Source organism: Diadema setosum, chromosome 19, assembly GCF_964275005.1.
Source record: "Diadema setosum chromosome 19, eeDiaSeto1, whole genome shotgun sequence".
Lineage (NCBI taxonomy): Eukaryota > Metazoa > Echinodermata > Echinoidea > Diadematoida > Diadematidae > Diadema > Diadema setosum.
In genome coordinates this window covers 27,220,702-27,247,740 of record NC_092703.1, presented here as the reverse complement: position 1 = coordinate 27,247,740, position 27,039 = coordinate 27,220,702, and the positions used below count along the sequence as shown (strand labels likewise).

General features: G+C 37.7%; 1 protein-coding gene across 1 annotated transcript; it reads right to left on the bottom strand.

Moving 5' to 3' along the window:
- Positions 1–7,095: 7,095 nt before the first annotated feature.
- Positions 7,096–25,428, bottom strand: LOC140243056 (uncharacterized). The gene is made up of 7 exons (XM_072322792.1): positions 25,199–25,428; positions 15,462–15,530; positions 12,751–12,792; positions 12,260–12,376; positions 9,270–9,395; positions 8,190–8,475; positions 7,096–7,579 (listed from the first exon to the last, which is right to left on the bottom strand). The coding sequence occupies exons 1-7, from the start codon at positions 25,426–25,428 to the stop codon at positions 7,397–7,399; spliced, it is 1,053 nt and encodes a 350-aa protein (XP_072178893.1). The 3' UTR covers positions 7,096–7,396.
- Between the last annotated feature and the right edge of the window lie 1,611 nt (positions 25,429–27,039).

The window sequence follows — 27,039 nt, the reverse complement described above, 5'->3', positions numbered from 1 at the left end:
CTATATTGGATATCTCAGCCATTTAAAAGTCCATCAAATAAACGTTGAATTCCTCTTGGAATTACATGCTCTTTTATTTCATAAAAGGTTTCTCATTATCTCACCAAAAGAAAAAAAAAAAATAGAAACCTGAAATTATGCCAAAACAAAAACTATATGATCCCTTTAACAATCGAATCTCAACAAGTTTTAGCGCAAATATATCGTTGTTTTGAAGTTGAAGCTGTATTGACTTTCCGCTTGCCAATACGTAACCGCGTTTTCAAGAAAAGACTTCTTGCGACAGCAAACTTGAGAAAGTCACCTTTCAGCATTCCTTCCTTTCCAAGTGTTTCTAAGTTATTGATACATGTAGCATATATGGTATATGATATATGATTGTCTAACTACAATATATCCATACCTAATCTATCCGTATCTCTCTCTATACACACACATTATGTAAATTTATATAGGGCCTATATACCTATATACACAATATATATTTATACATATTATAGGGCGAACACTGTCTGAAAACGAGTTACAAAGTATCTTAAGGGGAATTCGCTCCAAAGGGGATTTTTTTTTTATATTTTTTTTTTTTTATTTGCCAGTGATCTGGGGCCTAAGGACTACTCCACAGTAGGACACAGATGGCGTAGTGTGTGTTCATTGAGGACTGTATCATCAGTACAAACTAGGGGAGATTGTCACCGATGCAAATATATATATATATATATATATATATATATATATATATATATATATATATATTTGATGTCCATAGAAGACTGGTCATGTGAGAATGTAGGTGTACATGTATGTGCTTTTTCTCCAAAAAGTTATATTTTCTCATTAACATACAAAATTTAGTGGTATAAGATTCATTTTGTGCTCTTGTCCGTTCAATGCTTCATAGAGCCCATATTATTAACACATAATCTTTCAAAATGGGCAATATTTGCATTTTTCTGACGTATGCTTTTTATCAAAATTCCCCCAAACCTATCATAATTTATTCCGCATTTCCCCTTATGGCTGGAAATAGCATTTATACATACACACACACTTGTATATTACATATATATATATATATATATATATATATATATATACATATATATACATATACACACATACATACATATATATATATATATATATAATTATGTTTTAACAACTGAAAACACCTTTCACACACTATATATATATACAGTTAAACTCGCCTAAGTCGACATCGCATATGTCGAATAATCGCGCAAGTCGATAATTTTAAAAAGTCCCGATTTTTCCCCATTGACTTACGTGTATTAATTCACTCATAAGTCGAATTTTTTAAGTCGAATACTCGCTTAAGTCGATGAAATTCCAAGAACACTTTCACGGAAAAACCATTGAATTCACTGTGCCTAAGTCGAATAAAATTTTATTGTGTAATAAATCACTGTCAAAATCACGAGACGCCAGTTTTTGTTTACATACAGTATATACCAAAAGAAACTGCGTAAATAAACATTAACGTTTCATTAACGCAAGCGGTTTCACCTGAATCGTTAGTAACGTAAACTAACGATCGGGAAAATTAACGTTTGTAGCAACGATGAGTAACGATCCCTAGCGCGAATTAACGATGTTTCGTTAACATTAACGATAGGTAACGCAAGAACTCACGCGAGATTTTGGTTTTGTAACGAGACCTGGTGAAAGGACGACGTAGCCACTGCCGAGTGTAGCGATCTATGCCTTATATTTAGCGGAGTCTTTTCGCGAATCGAATCACGATTTCGCGAATGGTTAATTTGCGACCGGGGTCACCAAAAACGCACGCCGGGCCACCAAAAAAGCCGAATGTTTGCCTTCAGTTTTGGAAATGAAGCGGTAACAATCGGTTCCATAAGATGCTGAATAAATGTCAGATTTTTGCTCTTTTAATTTTGGAAATGAATAACAGTAATATTCGATTCCGTATAATACTAAAATAAATGTCGGATGTTTGCTTATACTTTTGGAATGTCAGAGATTTGATTTTGCGTTCGGAAATGAATAAGGATTTAAAAAAAGTATCCGGAAGATGCTGAAATAAATGTCGAATGTTTGCTTTGACGTTCGGATATGAAAAATAATGATATTCAACTCCATACGATGATAAAATAAATGCCGGATGTTTACTTTTACGTTCGAAAGTAAATGACAATTACATTCAGCTCCGGAAGATGCTAAAGTAAATGTCGAATTATCCCTTTGACGTTCGGAAATGAATAACAATAATAATCAACTTCGTACGATGATGAAATAAATGTCGGATGTTTACTTTTACGTTCGAAAGTAAATAACATTAACATTCAGCTCCGGAAGATGCTAAAAGTAAATGTCGAATTATCCCTTTGACGTTCGGAAATGAATAACAATAATAATCAACTTCGTACGACGATGAGATAAATGTCGGGTGTTTGCTTTTACTTTCGAAAGTAAATAGCAATAACATTCGGCTCCAGAAGATGCTAAAATAAATGTCAGATGATTGTTTTTACGTTCGGAAGTGAATAGCAGTAATATTCTTCTCCATACGATGCTAAATAACTGTCGGATGTTTGCTTTTAAATTTCGAAATGAATAACAGTAACATTTAGCTGCGTTTGATGGTAAAGTTAATGTTTGATATTAATTTTGCTTTAACGTTCGGAAATGAATAACAATAGTATTCAACTCCGTCCGATGATAAAATGAATGTCTTATGTTTGCTTTTATGTTCGAAAGTAAATAGCAATAACATTCAGCTCCGGAAGATGCTAAAATAAATGTTGAATGTTTGCTTTGGCGTTCGGAAATGAATAACTATAGTATTTAACTCAGTGCGATGATGAAATAATTGCCGAAAGTTCGCTTTTACGTTCGAAAGTAAATAGCATGTAACATTCGACTCCTGAAGATGCCAAAATAAATGTCAGATGATTCATTTCACTTTCGGAAGTGGACAGCAGTAACATTCGGCTCCTTACGATCATAAAATAAATGTCGGGTGTTTGCTTTTGAATTTGGAGATCGAATAACGGTAATATTCTGCTCCGTACGATGCTAAAATAAGTAGCAAATTGTTTCTTTTACATTTGGAAATGATTAACGGTATCAATCGGCTCATTTAGATGATGAAATAAAAAGCGGATGTTTGCTTTCACGTTCGGAAATGAATAAGGATGATATTCAGCTCCGTAAGATCCTAGAATGAATGTCGGTTGCTTGTTTTTACATTTGAAAATGATTAACGGCAACATTCGGCTCCGGAAGGTGTTAAAATACTTGTAAATGGTGGATGATTGCTTTTACAATCAGAAATAAATAACGGTAACTTTCGGACCGAACGTAGGACCGATTTAGTTTTGCTTGTTTTTGTTTTTGTTTTTTTTTTTTGTTCGGGCCACCAAAAAATAAAAATCAATCATTTTGGGGCCACCAAAATAAAAGTTAGTGTGGAGCCCTGGCCTGCATCAATGTGGATAAAGTGTCTTGCTGAAGGGCAAATATCGGGCACACCGCTCCAGCTCTCGGCTCCAGAGTAGACAACATACATGTACATTATACATATGTACGAGTGGTGTAACTTTAAGTCGATTTTTTTCGACTTACGTACAAGTCGAAACTCGCCTAAGTCGATGTGTTTTGCTCAGTCCCGAGAAGATCGACTTATGCGAGTTTAACTGTATATATATATTTATATTTAAGTACAGCAAAGGTATTATGACTTTTTATTTATGTCAATGTGTTACAAATGAAGCAACGGTCGGTAGAATGATGGCGTGTTTGCACAGACATTCAACACAGTTTAACATCAGTTTATACGTTTCAATTCTGTCCACCTCACCAAAGTACATGAATGTGATTAAATTTTCTGTGGTGAAACTGAAAGATGGAAAGTTGCAATTTTCATGTCTGTTCATGTTTGTTTCTATTTGTAACAACTCATATATCTACATGTGTATATGCAACAACTCATCCATACAAAAACATGTAACGGGATAAAAACATCAAATCGTCTCTTCTGTCAAACGAATGTCTGATTGTGTTTATTGTTTTTAAAACTTACATTTTTGTTTTGTTTCATTTGCCTTTTTGTTAATGGTGACATGAAAGGCATAGCTAGCATTCTTTAAATCTTGGAAGTTTATTAAGATTTGATTTGATTTGATTTGATTTGATTTATTTATTCTCTGTATGACATTTTTTTTTTTCTTCAAATACATCAACTTTCTGCAATTTCATTAACAAAGTACAAAATACCGGTAGTATACTTCATACAATTTTCATCAATTATGCAATACATCTGTAGTATAATTACATGAGTAACATGTTAATAATTTGCATACAGAACGATTGCCAATAATAAGCACAATGCTTGACTGTTTGGCAACCGATAACAAATAACATTATAGTGAAGAAAAACAAGAGGGTCCCACATGACGCTCGTGGAATAAGGGTTAGGGAGAGAGAGAGAGAGAGAGAGGGAGAAGAAAGGAAGGGGAGGAGATGATAAAAACCTCCGGATACTAGTCTTGCCAGATCAACTCGACATACCTCTATACCTAGACACATACATACATGCACATAATGTATTTATACTAATAAATTACAGTGATGTATTCACATAATAAGTGTTGCTTTTGTCATGTAAAAGTTACATTGAATGAGAAAGAGAGAAAAGGGAGAAGAAGACAAAAGCAATCATCTACACAGCATAAATTTCTACGTGCCCTTTCAGGGCATGACGTTATAGTGAACCATGATTCGCCCGACATAACATGAATAATGAACAACAGAGAAGGAATGAATCCCAGTGGATCAGAGGAGCACAGTGTACTGCAGGTGCATCTGCACGTGCAGAGACTCGGAGAGAAAGAAACATAATAGATACAACAATGAACAAAGAATGAGTCATCAAGTGTTTTTTACAGAAAGTATCACCGGTACTGTGAAATCAACATTTTCTTTACTGCTTTTTTAAATGAATGAATAGACTTAATGTTACGTAATTCAAGTGGAAGTCTATTCCAAATATCTGGGCCAGTATGTCTTACGGATTTGTGTGCTAGAAGTGTTTTGGGGTTACTCAAGTGTACATCCATTGCTTGCCTTGTAGGATAAGAATGGATTTCTGAGTTCAGCTGGAACATATCAATAAATGAAGAGGGTAATGAGTCAATATTAAAGCGGAACATCAAAAGCGCATTTTGCAAAGTGTGGATGTCATTCACCATTAAGATCTTAAAGCAGAATAAAAGGGGATCTGTGTGGTCATTATAACCAGCATTTGCACATATACAAATAACTTTCTTTTGCAATTTCAATATAGTATTGTTAGCAGACACCGAGTCTGCCCATATCATATTACAATAAGAAATGTATGGTAGGATGAGTGCATTATAAAGCATACTCAAAATATCAAAAGATAAGCAATGTCTGAGTTTACATAATATTCCAACATTACGAGCAATAGGGGATGAAATATATTTCACATGATCATTCCAAGTAAGAGTTTCATTAATTACAATTCCAAGAAATTTAGTGGATGTTGTCCTCTCAAGAGGAATGCCATCTATTTTTAGAATACATTCAGTGTCACTACAAATCAGTTTCCTTGGATGTTTGAAGTACATATAATTTGTTTTCTGTAGATTCAAAGATAAGACATTACTTAAAGAAACCCTTTTTACATGTATTTCAATGAGTCAAATGTGCATAAATTTAAAAGACTTTCATATGGGCAAGAAATAAGTTTGGCACACGGAGGGTTTATCTCTTGGCCAACGCCTCGGCCTACACAGGTATTGTCAACTTAAGTATGGATCCTCGCTGTAAAGGTGACGAGCAATATTTCAGGGTTCTATGGTATAACCGTAATGATGAGCATACAATATCCGAAAACTAATTTTGCAGTGAATAGTAAACACAACAGAGATAGTATCACATGGGTGCGCCACCTTTTCTTGTTTATTTTTTACTTTTATTAATCTTTTTTCTTTTTCTCTGGCGTTGAAGGAGGCAATTTCACTGCATTCACACTTCAAAGTGTCTTACATCTTAAATGCACGATTGCATATATGTATAATACATATACATGTACGTTGTATATATAAAAAGATACATCACTTTTTTCCTTATCATATTAGAGAATGATTTTACTTATTGTTTTTGTTGTATTTTAGGATGCACTTTGCCATATGTCATTTCCCAACGATCAAGGTTTATTTAGCAGTTTGCTACATACACGTACATGTATGTCGAAGTATCATAAGTAAATTTGCTTGTGGGGTTGTATGTTGTACTTTCAAAAACAAAAATTCTGAAATTTGTTTTTCTATGAAAGTTACCACTTGCACCAAAATTGACTCGTCTTAAGAAGGCCCATTGTTGATCAGGTGTAATTGCGTTTTGGAGGGCCGGGTTTATAATTTGTGCTAGAGGTAGGGGTGTTAATGCTGAAGATATACACTGCATCAAAGATAACAAATATCATAACCGAGGTCATCTCATGGGATCGGAGTCACAGCTGTGAGTCATACGGCCCACAACATTGATAAAAGGTCCATGGGTCATACATACAGCCCACAAGCTAGACACCAATTAAAGCAAACCAAAACCCAAAGAGCAATAAGGATTGAGTGAAAGCAGCAACATTGGTAGTACACATCAGTTAAAATTTGAGGAAAATTGGACAGTTGACGCAAAAGTTATGAATTTTTAAAGTTTTGGTGTTGTAATGGCTGGATAAGGAGACTACTAGAGTCCATGACATCACATGTGGACAAAAAATATAAAGAAAATATAAAGAGAATTCCACCAAAATTAATATGTCATGAAAATTACACATTCCACTAAGTGAAGTCCTCTTTAATTACACTAGAAAAGTGAAAGCATGTTGAATTTTCTTTGTTCACTTTATATCATTGTCCACGGCCACACATGTCATAAACTCAAGTAGTCTCCTTATCCAGTGGTTCCAACACCAAAACTTTTAAAATTCAAAACTTCTGCATCAATTGTCTGATTTTCCTCAAACTTTCACTGATGTGCTCTGCTAATGTTGCTGCTTTCACTTAATCCACATTTATCTTTGGCTTTTGGTATCCTTGAAAACAGGCCTATGAACTAGATACTTATTAATACAGACCCATGAGCTCGACACTTTAAAACAGGTCCACAAGCCCTACAGGATGAACAGTGCCATCTGTTCATACCAATAACAAAAATACTTTAATCTGTAGGTCGCCTGCCGGTTCTGCAATAATATCATAAAAAGGGGAAAAATAAGGAAATGATGAGAGGGACAATTTTGTCACGCTAACTTGCACGAGATTTTACCATAAAACAGCTTTATTTTCCAATAATACTGTGCAATTTATGGATGTTCCTACCCCACTCCTCAACCACTGTCAGTTAACTTATGTATGACTTCAAGTTCAGGTCTTAGTTTGATAATGACATCATGATGATATTTAGGCTCTTGACGTTTCCAGCTAGAAGAGGCAAGCTTAATGTCGCCAACATGTGGTCCCTTCAAGGTTTCTCGTGTGCTCCACACCTTTTTGTGTCCAGACGGGCATTTCTGTACAAAAGAGAAAAATCAAGATAAAAGGAATCATTTTTTAAAGGCTTCTACTTCACATACAAAGTGTCATCATTACAGTGCAATTATTTGTATTTCATAATCATTGTAGAAGCAATGGTCATACAAATCAGGGTTGGGCCCCCCGGCCTCCCTGTTCCGACCTCCCTTGGTGGAGCATGGTGCCCATTTGAAGAAATGGAGATCCTATCCTCCTGGGGATGCTACCTGTCTAGTTTGGTGAAAATCAGTCATACGATTTTCAAGGAGATGAACATGTAAAAAGTTTACGCACGACAGACACCCTATGCCGGACCCTGGACGAAGAGTGATTGCAATACTGTACGAGCTGAAATTTTCGCGTACAGATATTTTCGAGAATTGCTACTAGGCGGACATTTTCACGTGTTGTTAATTTCGCGGTTGCGAGGTCTAACTGTACTTATCTATTCACACGTTGTTATTTTCGCGTGTTGTTATTTTCGTGGTTCAAAGGCGATTCGCGAAATTCGCGAAAACAAAACCACCGCGAAAATTTCAGCTCGTACAGCAGCTCACTTGAGCCTTTGGTTCGGGCGAGCTTCAAACAGAAATGAGGGTGCTTTCTCACCCATACAATATTCCCAGGAGTAACTGAAGTGGTCAATGGTGCCCCACATGTGCTGCATTGGCTAGCTGCCATCCTTGCCAACTCCGCAAGTCGAGAAGAGGAGATCAAGAAAAATTCTGTATCCTCAGCGTGCTGCGCCTCCACTTTCACATCTAGACCAGACTTGCTGGTGGTAGGCATCTCTCTGCTCTCTTCCTTCTCTGTCTCCTCTTCCTCTTCCGGTTCCTGCTTGATTCTCAACACTCCCTCCTCTTCTCCTTTCTGTTCCAGGTCTTCACATTTTGCTCTATGAAATTGAAAGAATAAACCAAGTGTTCATATGCAACTACAGATAAGCACAATTTCATCAGCAAGGTCATCAGCATGTAGTACAATATAACTCTTTTCAAATTATACATAGATGTATCTTCATAGTTATGGTCAAAAGTAGTTTACTGTTAATATTATTGTTTCAATCTTTTATTCATTAATCTTCTATTCCAAATATTTTGACTTCACAGAAATATAAGATTATTTTTGAAGGATTTTTTGTTGCATTCAAAATGTGAGTTGCTCACATGAACTTCAAAATAAATCAATATTTCAATACTGAATGTCCAAGAAATACCTAGTGTCCTTGACTTTACCCTGTAGTAACAAATCAATCTGTCTCATCATGGAGCAAGACATATGTGCAAGAAAACAATACATGCCCTTATTTTTGTGTGCACATTTCACCAGAGTATCTGACACAACTTTTTTTTGTTTTTTTTTTTTAAAGAAAGCATCTCGTGGAAACACATAAACTGTATACTTTGAATTTCACATTGCAGTGTCTGTACATATTTCAGTACTCTTCCCATCAAAGCTGAGAGCATATTGCAATAAATAAACCAATCACTTTATTTCTGCAATATCTGCACAAGAATCATTTACTACAATGACTGTACTTTGTCTTTGCAAATGTAGAAATTTCCTTCAAGTCAATTTTCTATTTCCCTGTGTTTCATTATACAAAACAAACAAACAAACAAACAAACAAACACAAAAATCACACGCCAAAAGTACTGCAGACAAGGAAATAAACAATAAGTCACATACCCATCCTGGATACGCCCAATTACAGGTTCATCGAAAGCAAAATCGCTGTCATTGTCTTCACTGTCATCGTCTGAGTTCTCGTTTGGGTAGACGAAATTCCCCCTTTCAACGTAACTTACACTGATGCTGGTTAGAGTCAGAGTGGAGGAAGAGAATATAAATCCATCAAAATGCAGAAATCTGAGAATAATCCTATAAGGACCCGTCAAAGAGACATTTACCCCAAGATAATTATTTGAAATAACTAACAACAGGACATCAATGGATATCACAAACTGCATAGTAATAGTAATATAGAGGAATGCACTAAATGCGAATTGCCTTGGTTTTCTTAAAAATCCAAATTTTGGGGGGCCTCCCCTTTTGTCAGGGATGAAAGTGCTTCATTGGGGTGAACGTGATAAGTACTTTTACCCCTGATGAAGGGGGAGGTTCCAAAAAAAAAATTGATTTTGAATAAAAACCACTGCAACTGGCATTTAATGCATTCCTCTATTGTGACATTACTACTACTATTTCTAGCACTGCCAATACACAGAGCAAATTATACTACATATATTAAAAGATACTTGTTCAAAAGCACTTAAAGGTCCAGTTTACCTTGGGGAGCAGTGATTTCAAAAATGTTCAAGATATCACATTTGATGCATATATGTAGGTCTGTTATATCATAAAACATCCTACCATATTAAATATTTGCAATAAAACCTAAAATATAAGGAGATATCAGGGTTTTTCTCAGTAAACCGTAACTGTATACAGTTTAGTCTGGAAACATTTCTATTATAACTATTGTTCACATTTTGTGTATTTAACAACACTTAACATCGATTATACGGATTCAAATTTTGACAGTGGTTGTTTCTATCCCTAACTCACATTTTAGAACTATTTTAAAGCACTAATGCTTTCATCTGCAAATGGTAAATTATGCCTTTAAGATGTTATACTTCCACATGAAAGTGACTACCAACTCAATTGGTCACGACATCCATCTCAATTGACAAGTGTGACAAGTGTGACAATGTGTGAGGTAATACTGAAACTGTTTACTTTGTTCACTACTGTCATTGACAACTCTACATGGTATGTACATTGCACATTTAAAGATAATAAAAAGTTTTGGTACCTCAAAAGTTTCCCTGAATTTCCGTGTTTCAGGTTAAAGTACCTTTCATATAACTAACACTGTGAGACTTACTCGCCCCAAAGTGCTCTCATTTCTTAGTAATCATGCAATTAACTGCGACCAGCAGCCCCATACACATAGCATAATGGGGCTTCGCATTGTAGCATTCAGGATCATGACAAATTTAGTATTCCGGGTAAATATCAACTTAAAATTCAAAATATTCTTCATTTTGAAGACTTACCAATTAAGTTGAAGTCTTGAAAACAGGATTTGGGCAACGTCTGGTTCTGCCAATAGTCCCTTTCTGTTCGAATTGATGACTGAATGTGACTGTCGAGAGGACCTTGGGAGAGCTACATACACTGATTACTACGGCCAGCGCATACGCACATATCACATGCGAACAAATTTCAAATCCATGAACGGATAAGATGTTTGTGTGCGCATGAACTGGCCGTCAATTCAGTGTAGCTCTCCCAAGGTCCTCTCACCGAGTCACATTCAGTCAACAATTCGAACAGAAAGGGACTATTGGCAAAACCAAACATTGCCCGAAGCCTGTTTTCAATACTTCAACTTAACTAGTAAGTCTTCAAATTGAGGAAATTTTTAGATTTTAAGTTGATATTTACCCGCGATACTAAATCTGTCATGATCCTGAAGCTACAATGCGAAGCCCCATTACGCTATGCGTATGGGGCTGCTGGTCGCAGTTAGCTACGCAGTATGCGTATGGGGCTGCACGCTGCTGGTCGCAGTTATCATGCCATAATGGTTTCGTACAATACGTGTACTACCTCGCCGCCGTACGGCGGCGGCTCTGGTACGAAACCATTATTGCATGATTACTAAGACATGAGAGCACTTTGGGGCGAGTAAGTCTCACAGTGTTAGTTATATGAAAGGTACTTTAACCTGAAGCACAAACTAAGACAAGGAAATTCAGGGAAACTTTTGAGGTAATACCAAAACTTTATATTACATGTATCTTTAAACTTATTGTATAATGGACAATAGCAGTACAGCTTACAATGTACATTCTTATGCAAAGATTAGCAAGAAACAAGCCCATAGAACTAAGCAATAATGAGGAGATAGTATACAAATAGTGAATTGTCACGAGTGTAATGGTACAAGATTTCACACGAGGTGAAAGATAGAGGCGCGAAGAAGAGTTGAATAGTGCGCCTCATCTTTTACCGAGTGTGCAATCTGGTTCCATTGCACGAGTAAAGACCATACACTATTTGTTTTATACAACACCTCGAATGTCAACAGATTTGGTACTCACATATTCTTGAATTTAGCACAGAAATGGCAACAATTTTCTGTGAAAGACGAATGAGTAGCCTCACAGTCGCAGTCACCGTGTATGTGTTCATATGTGTATGTACGTACATTGTACGTATGCGAAACGAAGTTGTTTACAAAAATGAGAGACAAAAGTACACGCTTGTAAGCACTGCTGAGACAGCCAGAGCGTGCAATGGAACTTTTCACTAAATGTCACGTGATGGGCAATCGACCAATCGGATAGCTACATTCTAAATGGGTGTTGTATAATTCAAGATAATGTCTGCCATTACACTTAGTGAGATTGAGGCACACTAGTGCTGTAGATATGACAGTATTTGTACTGTAAAAGTGGATATTTTCGTGCGACTAATTTTTTTGCACTAGGCCAGGTAAGAAGAGTTTTGTTTGTTTTTGATTCTGGAGAATCAAGACATCAACTTTTGGAACATATGGCAAGCAAAATTATTTGCGTGCTTTTATTTTTGCTCTAGTTTCTGGTGGCACGAAAAGTCCAAAAATTCCAACACTGAAAATGTCCACTTTTACAGTATTAATTACTTACTCTATATCTACTCCAGAATCAGGTTCAGCAGGATGCTCAGAGCCGGCTGATGGAAAAGGTAATGATGCAGATAGGGATGCCTTACCACCTGAGATTTCACTGCCATCTTTTTGGAAACTATTAAAACAAAGATATGGAAAAGTCAGAAAAGATAAGAAAAGTGCTTACATGTATGCAATGTTGGGAAATTTCATCTCATATCATGCATTAACAGCCCACACAAGAGAAATAGGAAACTTGGGTCTAACTGTTGTTTTTATATAATTCAGTCCTGATTTTCATGATAAATTGCACTAAAGGACCATAAATACAAATCCACACCAACAAATGATAAAAGACCTTGTAAATAACTAGAGGCAATACCCATCCTTCAGTATATCAAACCCTTGATTTTTCTCAAGTACACATGTACAGATGTACACCATAGTCAGATTTCAATATATAATGTATGCTACACACATGACTTGACCTTATCCTGTGATGAAACTTACTTGCCAGATATCGAGGAGGGCAGAGAGTGGGCATCAGATGGCCTGGTAAGAAGAATGGACAAATAATTACACACACCATTTGAGAGACACATCTAATAACTTAATAATACTAACAATGTGCCGTAATTCCACTGAGTGGTGTGGTACACCTTTTAATTTCTAGTAAATCATTTCTTTTAATTTTAACAATTAATTTGTCAACATTGATCTGCACCTCTGTATGTTCACTTGTTTTTCCCATTATTATTATTATTTTTTTTAATCGTGAAAAGCACTGTAGATTTTTCTATGGTTCTCTGGCATGCAAGTGAAACACGAACAAACAGCGCACTGACACAAAGATGGGATATGATTGGATAAGCCACAATTTTGACCTTCGGGCAACTGGCCCTTCAGACATTTTCACATGGCTACAGTAAAATTGTACTTGTCCCCAAACAACACTGGTGCAATAATTTGAGCAGTTTATGTGCCTGATCAGACAAGCAACTTTAAACATTTTTAAATTTCCACTTGATCTGACGTGTAGTTTTAGCTGATGACAAGTGGACAACAATGTTAATAGATTTTTCTATGGTTCTCTGTTCAATTCAATATAGGTGAGTTTAAGACATCTACTATTTTCCACTGCATGCAAGTGAACCATGAACAAGGAAAAGTAGAAATTACGCGGTGCGTAATATATGTCCCCGCCGGAAGTAGCATTTAGTAGCAAAATGTACAATATAGGTAAAAAGATCAAGGTCAAAGGTCAAAGAAGTTTAAGGTCAAAATTCTATGTAGAAGTTTTGAAGCCCTCACCTAGTGCTATCACATAAAGCAAACGGAATCGAAATCGGGTTAGAAATGGCGAAGGAGTAGCATTTTGTAGCCAATGTACAATATAGGTAAAAAATCAAGGTCAAAGGTCAAAGAAGTCAAAATTCTGTGTAGAAGTTTTGAAGCCCTCACCTAGTGCCATCACATAAAGCAAACGGAATCGAAATCGGGTTAGAAATGGTGAAGGAGTAGCATTTGGTAGCAAAATGTACAATACAGGTCAAAAATCAAGGTCAGAGGTCAAAGAAGTCAAAGGTCAAAATTCTGTGTAGAAGTTTTGAAGCCCTCACCTAGTGCCATCACTTAAAGCAAACGGAATTGAAATCGGGTTACAAATGGCGAAGGTGTAGCATTTTGTAGCAAAATGTACAATATAGGTAAAAAATCAAGGTCAAAGGTCAAAGAAGTCAAAGGTCAAAATTCTGTGTAGAAGTTTTGAAGCCCTCACCTAGTGCCATCACATAAAGCAAACGGAATCAAAATCGGGTTAGAAATGGCGAAGGAGTAGCATTTTGTAGGCAATGTACAATATAGGTCAAAAATCAAGGTCAAAGGTCAAAGGTCAAAATTCTGTGTACAAGTTTTGAAGCCCTCACATAGTGCCATCATATAAAGCAAACGGAATCAAAATCGGGTTAGAAATGGCGAAGGAGTAGCATTTTGAAGCAAAATGTACAATATAGGTCAAAGGTCAAGGTCAAAGGTCACAACTGAAATTCTGTATAGAAGTTTCAAAGCTCCCATGTAGTGCTATCATATAAAGCAAACAGAATCAAAATTGGCTCATAAATGACAGAGAAGTAGCAAATTGAAGATTTTGATCACACACGGACGCACACACGGACACACGGACGGACACACGGACACACGGACACACACACGTACGGAGCCCGTTTCATAGTCCCCTGCTCGAACTCCTTCGGCGGGGACAACAAACTGAAACGAAGATGGGATATGATTGGATAAGCCACAATTTTGACCCTCTGGCAACTGGCCCTTCAGACATTTTCACATGGCTTCAAGAAAATTGTACTTATCTCCAAACAACACTGTTGCAATAGCCGGGTTCACACGTACAAATTAGCGGGATGACGATCGCGATGCTCATCCCGAGTTTTTTTGCGAGCGTCCACACGTACCAAATTAGCGGGATAGCGATCGCGATCGGTATCCCGCTAATTTGGCGAGCGTCCACACGTACCAAATTATCCCGCTAATTGCCGATAGAGATAACAGCAAAGCCTGCAAACTGGGTCACACAGTGCCCTTCTCTATCACTGCCTGCGCGCACTTACCTTTGTCCATTGTCTTTTACGCGTCATTGGTGTGGTTCGCGCGCTGTTGTTATTGTTCTCCAAAGAGGTGAAGGACCTCCTCGCAGAGGCCTCGCTGTTGTGATGTGCGCATTGCATGATGGGATGTAAAAACTCGAGATTCTAATCCCGACCGTTCACACGTACCAGCGCGGGGCCAATTATCCCGCTAAATGGCAAACCAGCGCAAGATTTCTTGGGATTAGCATCGCGATGCTTATCTCACTAATTTTCGGGTTTTTTCTGTCCACACGTGCAAAAAACTCGGGATGACGATCGCGATGCAAATCTCGAGATTTGTATCCCGCTAATTGATGTACGTGTGAACCCGGCTAATGATTTGAGCAGTTTACATGCCTGATAAGGCAAGCAACTTTAAACATTTCTAAATTTCCACTTGATCTGATGTACAGTTTTAGCTGATGAGAAGTGGACAACAATGCTAATTGTCCATCCTAAGACAGCTTTAGAGTAATATACATTATAGGACGCTGTACAATTTTAGAACAGTGACATGGCATTTTGGCACATGATCATACATCCCCATGCTTCATTTTTTGGTTATTAAAATTAGCTTACTTAGATGAGGAACTTGGAGAACCTTGACCTTGTAGTCCTTGGTTCTTTGCTGCATGTTCTTCCTGATACCTACATATTGAAAGTAAATAAATGAAACAATGTCAACATAGAATCAATAAAATGTTACTCGGCTGTTGGATTGTAATACTCCCGAACAGGCATATATTCTCATGGAGTAACGTTAGGCCTAACCCCGGAGCACTCTTGTACACAGATATACTCTGATAATTTGAGCATGTTGAGTGTCAACCGTTGAGTGTGAACACTTCGCGTTTCGGCTGGTTGCAGTTACCAATTACAGGTTACGTTAGGCCCAACACTTATACAGCTGCAGCAGAGACTCCAACTCTCCTGCTTTCGGTGGGACATCTCCTGCCAAAAGCCGATTTTTACAAAATACTTGAGATACTATTTCTCCCGCCCTGGCTCTGTGTGCCTCCTGATTGAAATGATTTCTTACTTTGTGTCATCATATGTACAAAAATAAGCCTGAGTTTACTAGTGAGAGAGCACAAGAGAGAATCTAGAACCCTTGACCGAAAGATCTGGTCGTCAGGGATAGATGTTCCGCGAAGACAGCATCTGGCTTCACGGATCCCCTCAGAGGAGAACGATAATGTCAAAAAAACACAAAAAACTCCTCTGGACAGACGGATCTTTCTGTCTACTAGAACCCTAGTCTAGCTTCCAGGGCCCTTGAAATAGGCCCTGGACCCCGGCCACAAGGAACCTCATGCTTCGCGCTCGTGATGTGCACTTCATGCACATCAAGTCATAATGCAAGTTGGAATCTCCCGTTCACTACAGGTTTCAGGCAGGAGAATCTCCAGATCAGCATGTGCTTGGAATTGGGTTTGGATCCCTGCTGTACTAGCTGTAGCTTGTACTTGTAGTTTATTTAGTTCTGTACTTTCTTTCTTTTTTTTCTTTTTTCTTAAAAAAAAAAAAAATATAGGCCGGCCCAATGTTACAATAACAAAATGGAAACATAGTCTAACGTTAGGCCTGGAACTATGCAAAATGTATCCATGGTATCAATTAGAAAATTTAGGCTACCTCTATTTTTGGGTTACGCCATTTCCTGACCCACTTCATCTGACACACTCTTTCTGACACACTTTTTTTGCCATTCATTTTGTACACGGGGCAGTTTTCATGAGACGGCCTCTGTTATTGGCTACTGTGCTAATGAATATTCAACAGCCTTACGATTTTTTTTTTTTGTCATAATGAGTCACTTGGTCTGATTCTGTGTCTGTGATTGGCTTTTAGCTATTGAATATCTAATAGTTAAATCGGCCAGCTATGCCTAGAGTGATAAACACGTTGCTGTTCAGCAAATCACGTACGACTAACATGTTAGCGAGTGTCGAGCAACGCACGGCCAACCGGCCGACGGCCGTGGGCCAGCTCCAAGGGATCAATGATAGAAAGTGTGCACGTTCCCAGTCGATAGAGTATTTATATCACGCACATACATTTGATCAACTGACGTTGGTCAAAGCTTTATGTCGCAAGTTAAGGTCCCTATCTATTGTTAGATTGAAGGAAACATTGATAAACTGATGATATTTATTTGATATATCAGACCCATCCGGACTAAAAACTTGCAAAATTTACTACCTTCTCGTGGAGTGCCTCACGTCATAATCGGTTTGTACAGGATCGAAAGTCCTGCAAGCTGCAGTTGCTGTTGCGGCGACGCGTTTTCCCCGTGCAGCCGTCGAGTGTTCCTCCTCACTTCTTTACACTCGGATCGTTGTTTTTTCAGTGCTTTGTAACATTATGCTGATCTCTATGTGTAATGTACATGCCCTGTCGAGTACCGGTAGTCTATGTAACATTTCATCATACTATACTTTGTACTACATTTTGACGATTTCTGCGGGTGAATTGTGTGCGTATGTCGTCAATTTGTTTGCCATTTCACTCACCGACTGCCGTACCTGCCATTATCCAGCCAGCCAGGGACGTGTCTTGCACTGCGTGCGTGCGCTTCTACTTTGGTCTCACCGTACCTGTACCTAGTACCTCCCTGCACCCATCACACGTGCAGTGTATGTAGCGCGCAATTAAGCAGCTGAAAAAAAAAAAAAAAAAAAAAAAGTACTGGAAGCGCACGTAGTAGCAAGGCCTACACGTGGATGAGGTTAATATTCATTAGCACGGTAGCCAATAACAGAGGCCGTCTCATGAAAACTGCCCTGTGTACAAAATGAATGGCAAAAAAAGTGTGTCAGAAAGAGTGTGTCAGATGAAGTGGGTCAGGAAATGGCGTAACCCTCTATTTTTCGAGGTCAATCGATGACTTATCCGTTTGTTTTGACCCTAAACTTGGCTCGCAGTTGCTGCAGATGGAGGAATGTGCCCTCCCCAATTTTATATTTGTAATTTAGGAACAATGCGAATGTGCATACACAGGTACTTCTAGCAGATAAGTTATTCAACCGACAAGTATGTCTAATTTTGCGACAAACTTCTCATTCATAATATGCATGACATTTGCTGGGTCAGTTTTTTGCTTAAAAACTGACCCAGCAAATGTCATTATTATATTGAATGAGAAGTTTTTTCCGGAATTAGACATATTTCGTCGGTCAAATAAAGTTAGGAACCGTCTAACTAACCGTTAGTGTTAATGACTTCAAAGGGTTAATGGATGGTATAGTTTTGACTTTTGGCTCAGACCTAAAATTTCAGGTTTCTCACATCTTTTGGTGAAATAATGAGAAACCTCTTAAAAGTCTTAAATGAAATATGAAAGAGCATGTCATTCCATAAAGAATTCAACATTTGTTCGATGATAATTGGTTAAAATGGCTGAGATATCCAAAACAGAGCGATTCTAATAAAAGGAAAGTGTGGGACCCACCATTTTTATTACAAGTAATAAAAAATACAATTGCTTTGTTCCACATGTACGTGTGGCTATCCCGTACATGTAGGTAGCAACGTACAATTGTATGCTTGAGTTGGAGGCATTCAAACTTGATATTTTCAAGGTCTTTAAATTTTGGGATAGTAGAAGCTTCTCTTACATCATCTGAGAGGTTGTTCCACTGGGGGATTGTCCTTAGGTATAGAGACTGCCGGTAGCAGCTCTTATTCATTAATTGACTCATCTCCACAAAATACCACTGACGCAGACTTCGCAGGAAATATCCCCGACAAGATACAGACCGATCTGTCGGTAAAAAAAAAAAAAAAAAAAAAAAAAAAAAAACCAGGATGTGCAATGCATAAAAAAACTAGACTTAGAATTTGTCAACACTGACAAATTAGGTGATCCGATCTATTCGGAAATCAATGATTTGAGTCCTGACCCCAATAGACATGCCCATACTGGTTTAATTTGTGCCGAGGGGACATTGACCTTGTGATGTTTGGATTCTCATTTAGAAAAGGGAGTCAGACCTGCCATCTTTGGTACCGAATTCCGCATACACTAACAAAGATACAGAATGAAGTATATACAATTTTGTAATATGACCTTTGACTCCACTCTGCACATCCAAGATGACATCTGAGCAAAAAGTGGTTATTTTGTGAAATGATTCTTGTAAAATGGTCTTTGGGTGTGGAAAATGTGGGAAAGATAGGACATGTATTCACTAAGATACAGGATGAAACATTTTTTTACCTTTGACCCTAATTTACATAACCAAGATGGTGTCCGATAAAGTAGTTGTTATTTTATGAAATAATGTACGTGGCATGAACTAAACATGTGCAAGATATGGGGTGATAGGGAATGTCTCTTTTGAGTTAATGCAAAGAAAGTTGCAAAAAGAAAGAAATATCTCAATACATCGAAGATAAGCTTTAATTTCAACCAACTTTTTTGACGTAATACCGAAATCGGATGAAAAACCGCAGGGCACACTAACAATAGGGCAAAGTCTCAGCTACAACATATTAAAATCTGAAAGAAATTCACCGAAAGGTAAGTCAGCCGGTGCTCGATTAAGACAATCATGTCAATTTTCATTTCCAGAAAAACTGCACTCCCATAGAGATAACACGTCATAGCGAAGATACAGAAAGAAGTACATATGACCTTTGACCCAACTTTGCACAGACAAGATGGCATCTTCGCAAAAAGTGGTTATTTTGTGAGATGATTCTTGTAACATGGTCTTTGCATGTGCAAAATATGGGAAAGATAGGACATTTATTCACCAAGATACAGGATAAAACATTTATGACCTTTGACCCTAATTTACATACCCAAGTTGGTGTCCGATCAAGTAGTTGTTATTTTATGAAATAATGTACGTGACATGAACTAAACATGTGCAAAATATGGTGGTGATAGGGTATGTTTTTCTTGAGTTATTGAAAGAAAGTTGCAGAAATAAAGAAATATTCCAATACATCGAAGATAAACTTTAATTTCAACCAAGTTTTTGGACATGATGCCGACATTGTATGAAAAAACGAAGGGCACATTTGCATAGCCCAAAGTCTCAGCTATATCATATTAAAATCTGGGAGAAATTAACCGAAGCATAAGTGAGCTAGTGCTCGATAAAGATAGTCACGTCAATCTTCATTTCCAGAAAAACTGCACTCCCATAGAGATAACACGTCATAGCGAAGATACAGAAAGAAGTACATATGACCTTTGACCCAACTTTGCACAGACAAGATGGCATCTTCGCAAAAAGTGGTTATTTTATGAAATGATTCTTATAACATGGTCTTTGCATGTGCAAAATATGGGAAAGATAGGACATTTATTCACCAAGATACAGGATGAAACATTTATGACCTTTGACCCTAATTTACTTACCCAAGATGGTGTCCGATCAAGTAGTTGTTATTTTATGAAATGATGTACGTGACATGAACTAAACATATGCATAATATTGGGCTGATAAGGCTTGTTTTTCTTGAGTTATTGCAAAGAAAGTGGCAAAGAGAAACGAATATGAAAATACATCGAAGATAAGCTTTAATTTCAACCAAGTTTTTGGACGTGATCCCGACACCGTATGAAAAAATGAAGGGCACATTAGCGATAGCTCAAAGTCTCAGCTACAACATATTAAAATCTGGGAAAAATTTACCGAAGCATAAGTGAGCTAGTGCTCGATAAAGACAGTGGAATGTCAATTTTCATTTCCAGAAAAACTGCACTCCCATCTAGAGATAACACGTAAACTGGTCAAATTTGACAAGGTTACTTTCAATCCCTTTTTACGAGGTGCTGCCGTCATCTAATCAAAATGTTGTTATTATATGACTGAAAGAACATTTAATAAGTTACAACATATTGAAATTTGGGTGAAAATCGACAAAGGATAAGTGAGATGCGCTTGAGTGAACTTGAAATTTGATGACGTAATTTTGAAAATTTACTTTTTTTTACTTTATTAAGAAATTTGATATCTTTTAATCATTTTTCCAGTATCGCCAACCCATGAAACGATATGTACAACTCATCAGCTTTCAAAATATGTAAAGAAAATTGGGGGTCACCGTCCATCCTGACGAGTAAAATCGGATCTAAAATTGGCGGTTTTTTGACATAGTTGCACTGTCTATCGCCATTGACGCGCGCGCGGAATTGCAACTTTGACGGGCCCGTATGACGTCACATTGAGTCGGATCGATTTGAAACTTGGTAGAAATATTCCTTGACATTTCAGACATCCGATTAAAGTGAAAAAACGGGAAATTTCTATTGCATATGAGCTGTGCGTACGTATATGCGCGCGCGCGTACGTCCAATTTTTTCCATTTTTCAAAAAATGCTCCAAATGGTCTGAAACGTGTGCAAAAAAAATTTGAGCTCGATTGGAGCATACAAATATTTCAACGCGCGCGTATGCGCACGTTTTAAGATATAGATGAAATTTGAGAAAATGAGCAGAATGCGCTTGAATTGAAATATATCTGACCTAAATTTCACTGAAAAATTTCATTGAAAAATTCCATTGCATTAATGAGATATGATTGAGAATGTGTTTTCATATAATGACGTCATAGTGACGTCACGGTTGACTGATCACTTAGATTTTATTTCGATTGTCGTCTTTGGGACACGATACATATATGGTATAAGTTTGACATTTATAGGCAATGTACTTTCTGAGCTAACCTCTGCACAACTTTTGGGGAGAAATAAAGAAAAAAAAGAAGAAAGAATCCGTACAGAAACAGAAGGTGATCCGAGAGGATACTCGGATCACCTAACTAGAAATGTCGCTATGGCGACTGATGCCTCCGCCATAATGCATGATTCTCCAAATAGGTGTATAGTACAATGTCTTCACAATGTGTGATGACAGTTTCACATAACTGGCAAAATATTGAAATGACAGGTTTGTCAGTTCGGTATATCTTGAATGTTCACTTTCCTTAAACTGGGATTGCTATTATCGTCTAAGAGTGCAGGTACACATATTTGGGGAATTGAGAAATTTTACTTTATTGACTTCTGACCGACAATTTTCAAGGTATGGAGAAAGAGTGTAATTACAGTACAATTTTTTTTTTTTCTTTTTGCATTTAAACCTGGCCTTTGACCCTTAACCTTTGCCCTTTGACCTTCTGGCTGGAAATTTCCCAGAGAATTTCCATTAGGTTTAACATGTACATATATTAAGTTTTAAAACTAATAATGCAATCATTGCATATACTAGTATATGAGGGAAATAGTAACATTATGAGGAGTTGACCTTGACCTTTGACCCCCTGACTATTGACCCATGACCCCTAAATTCCCTAGATGATTTCTGCCAGTCAGTACATGCATATGTACCAAGTTCCATGAAGATACATTGAACCATTTGCGAGAAAAGTGATATTGCAACATTTTCACCTAACCTTTGACCTTTTGACCTTTGACCTTATGACATGAAACTCTCTCTGGAGAATCTTTACGCAGTAGTACATGCCTACACTAAGTTTCAAGAAAATACCTGTGGGCATTGCATAGATATGGGGGAAATAGCAACATTTTTAGCATTTGACCTTGACCTTTTGACCTTTGACCTCTTGCCAATGTCAATAAAATCTCAACTAATTGTCCCATCATACATCATCCTTGGACCAAGTTCGGTGAAAGGCTGCTTCATCCAGTTTTAAGTTATCACGTAAATAGATAGATTTTAGGATTTGACCTTGATCTTTGACCTTTGACCTCAGTCCGATTTCACTAAAAAACTTATCAAGTAATTGTCCCATCATACATCATCCTCCGACAAAGTTTGGTGAAATTTGCTCAATCCAGTCTTGAGTTATCGTGTAAACGGATACGATTTCATGATTTGACCTTGACCTTTGACTTTTGGCCGATTTCGCCCAATATCTAATCAAGTAATTGCCCTATCATACTTTATACTTGGACCAAGTTTGGTAATATTCCAGTCAATATTACTCAAGTTATCACGTAAACGAATGCGGACGGACGTACGGACGTACAGACGTACGGACATACGTACGGACGGACAACCCGAAAACATAATGCCTCCGGCACCACTTCGTGGCGGAGGCATAAAAAAGTTAGGCCTATGACAATGGGCTACTCAAAGGGAGAGAAATTAGAAATGCCAAAATTCTCCTTTTGACGAACGATTCTTATTCCTCAAATTTTCGATATTACGAACACGAATCATATACTTCTTTTTTAGATTGACAAAACTTCGGAATATGGACCCTGATTTCATTTTCGGACTAAACGTATTCAGCGCTTTAGAACGAGGTACCGGTACTAGCAGTTTATTTCATTTTACAGTTAACGAACTTTCGGCGTAATTAACGCACTTTTCTTTTCTTTTCTTTTCTTTTTTTTCGTTTGATAATTAGGGGTCTACTCTTGATCGAATGAACCTTCGGAATAACAAGCATCCCTCCCACTAGTGCTGTATATACTTCATCTTGGTTGGCTGACTACTCCCTAGCCTGACCAGACCGCTGTGCGAAGCACAGCAGTCTGACATATACTAGTGTTTAAACGTTGTAAACGACCGTCGCTATTGACGGCAAAATCACATAAAATGTCTCTTATTTTGTTTGATTTTAACATAAAGATAATTTTTACTACTCACCTACATTGTATTTTGCTGATGGTGGAGTTGAATTTGGTGTTTCGTTACCAGTATCCAGATCTAATATTGTTGAATTTTTCGGAGCAGATTGTGCGGTGGCATCTTTTTATTCGAGAGCTTCACAAAATCAATGAACTACCACGCATGCGCAACCGGAAGTGGTAGCGTTTTACGTACGCCCGTGCGCCCTTGCGTTTTGTGTGTTACGCAAAGCACTCGTATCCGCGCGTGCTGCTCCGGCAATGGTTTGACGTTTGCATGTGTCACTTCCGCTCTCCGACTAGCTCATTAATATTTCCAACTAGCTCATGAATATTTTTGACTCGCTACGTTGTTGTATACTAATTACTAGAGTGACTGCCATTCAAATAACACGCAGAAGATGAGGAGTGAGCAATACGGACGCTTACAGACCTGTCACGGATTTCGGTTTTTGACTTAGTTAACAAAAAAATCGCATACCGATTAATTATTGAATGAACATCACAGATTATGGGGATTCTTTATATTTCAGTTTTCTACAATTAATAAAGATATTCATGAAGGAAACGTACACCCACCACTGAAAATGACAACGTCTACTAGAGAGTAGACGTGCAGCCGCTGTCGCTTTGCGTCAGCGGCTGCGTGTAGTTAACTACTCCCTTGCGTAATTCATTATTCAGAAAATCCCTTTCTCTTTAGACTCATAAAACATATAGGTAATGCAATGAAGGGTGGAAAATTAATCAAGTTTTTTGTGTGATAAAGAATGCTTGTCTACATAGATTATCTACGGTTTGGCAGGCTCTCAATTCAAGCTCTCACACATCGTGCATGGGCCTCTTAGGGGAAATGTTTTACTCACAACACGGTACCATACACACACAGGGATCCTATATCCTAGACGCATTTACAGTAACAGTTAGGCCTACAGTGTACGCAGTGTAGAGTCTTTACTCTACTCACTTTTTTAACAAGAACTCTGCCAGCTGGTCGTCGCTTTTGAATCCCATGTCGCTACGGCATCTTGCCCACTCCTCATGGGTTTTTACCCCTATTCGTAACCTCTTTGTTGTGTCCCCTCGCTTTCTATCATATGATAGAAAGTACGTCTTTCTCTTTAGTTTCATCTCTTCGGCGTCCATTTTTGTTTTGAAGGAAACAGCAGCAGCAGGGAGATCGGAGACTCCCCTCCAAGCTCATCGGGTAAACAACCCGAACGATCGACGACGCACCCGTGATTACGCAACACTCCCACACTTTCTCTCCCAAATTCATGGAGGTCAGATTGAGGTGAAAAGGTCAACCTCCGCTCCTCCCAGACCAAGCCGTGCGCGCGCGGCACACGATTGCTTGCGTGTACGTGTGCGGAAGAAACGGTTGAAAAAGCCTCAAGCTATCTAGCCCCCAGAGTGCAGTCAAATTCAAACGGTAGAGGGAGGCAAGGTCGTTTCACGGAAGAGAGTGTGGGTCCCACACTTTTATCGGACGACTTATTTTTGCATTTCTCAGCCATTTCTAACTTTGAATTCCACATAAAATTCAATGCTCTTTCATATTTCATAAGTGGTTTCTCATCATCTAGCAAATAAAATTCATCCCGACCTGCCTGCCATCATCAACCAAAACTGGACACGCTAACGTTAGACATCTAGACTAGATCTAGTCGTTAGTAAGTAGCTGGCGTAGTTGGACACTAACCTTGACAGGAGTAAACTCACAACTTCATTGATAGAACGTAGGGCTAGTCGACTCTGAAGTTCACGAATGCCTTTCATATTGCTTTTGTCCAAAGATATCCGACTTTGACACCTATTTCGAATACGTAAAGTCTCCCGGTTACGCTCCCGGTATTTTCTGTCCCTCTCTCTTTTTCTTGCGGCGGCATGATCAAGAACACTGCGCGACCTTCCTGTCTCCTTTCTTTCCATCTTCGCGATCTCGTTTTTTGTTTTTTTGTCAGTCGATAGTCAGTAACGATAACGTACACACGTGGTAGGTAGTTTTCATACTGCAGTGGTACAACGACGAGTACGACACAGGGCTCATTTAGGCCCTACTAGGATCTAGCAGCAAAGATCGTACAATCTAACTTTCTAGCATACTAGCAGCGCTCGTGTGTTTGTAAACATGGGAGCATGAACGGCATGCCGCGTGCGCCGCGGCGGCAGCAGCTGCATGCTCCATGTATGGGGCGCCAAGTGGCCTACTGAGTATTTCGTTGTGAAATGATCATTTCGTCTTCTGCCTCCTTCAAATAGACTGAAGATTGTTGCAGACTGACCCGATTCTTATTAAATAAACTTTGACTTCCTGTTAAAATGGAATGCTCTAAAGTGACGAAATGTAAAGTTTCGTCGACGAAATGTTCACTTTGTAACGGAAACGGGCGTCACCAGCTTTTTTTTTTTCACAGCTATATATCTATAACTTGCGAGATTTTTTTTTTTTTTTTTTTTTTGGGGGGGGGGGGATTCCTGTATCATCATGAACATATAGGTTGTGATCATCTCTAATGAATATCATTTTGTTTCGTCAGTATTAGCAGTATTTCTAACATATATACATATATATATTTTTTTTTTCCGATGTGCCTCCTGCTATTGATTTTCCTGGTAAACTTTAATATAATTATGATCAATCCAGTGCTCCTACCAAGTTTATCACTGTCATTTCTGAGATCACAATTTGGTTGTTAGCTTGTAGTGTTTGCTTAAAATAAGTTTTTAATGTGTCAACATTTAGTTTTTAGTATACTTTCTCTTTATTCTATTTCTAACCTTTGTCCTATTGGAAACTCGGTTAGTCATGATACATGCATGTTCATCTATGCACAATTACACTGTATGAAATTTTGCCTTAAAAATGTCGAAAGTTTTACTTTCAGTACCTAAAAAGTGTAAAAAGTTTTATTCTTAATAACCCCCAATCACCTCAGAATGGATAATGCCAATGCAATGAGTAATAATGACTTGTTAAATACTAACTTTGACGTGTCTGAATTTAATCTAAACTATGGGGATGTATATTCAAATTCATTTTCTTCAGTTCATCTTAATTGCAGAAGTTTACCATGCAATTTTGAAAATATGAATGTTTGTCTCAATAGCATTAGTCATAGATTTAAAGTTATAGGAGTAACAGAAACATGGTTGAATTCATACTCATACCAATAGATATTTATTCCCTTGATGGTTATAATTTTTTTTTTGTAATAATAGGAAAAATAAGAGAGGTGGTGGAACAGCTGTGTATACACACGAGTCGTTGAAATGTTTTTTAAGAAACGATTTAACAGTTTTTTCTGAGTCATATGAAAGTATTTTTGTAGAAATTCCTAGTAATGTTCACTGTAAAAAAAAAACTGTTATAGGTGTTGTATACCGCCCACCATGTCAAAATATTGATGCTTTTATTACAGATTTTGCAATTCTCTTGGATAAGATAGACTTAAAATCATGCAATTGTTTTATTTTGGGTGATTTCAATGTCGGTTTAATAAAAGTGAATGTTAATTGTAAAGTTAATTTATTTTTAGATTT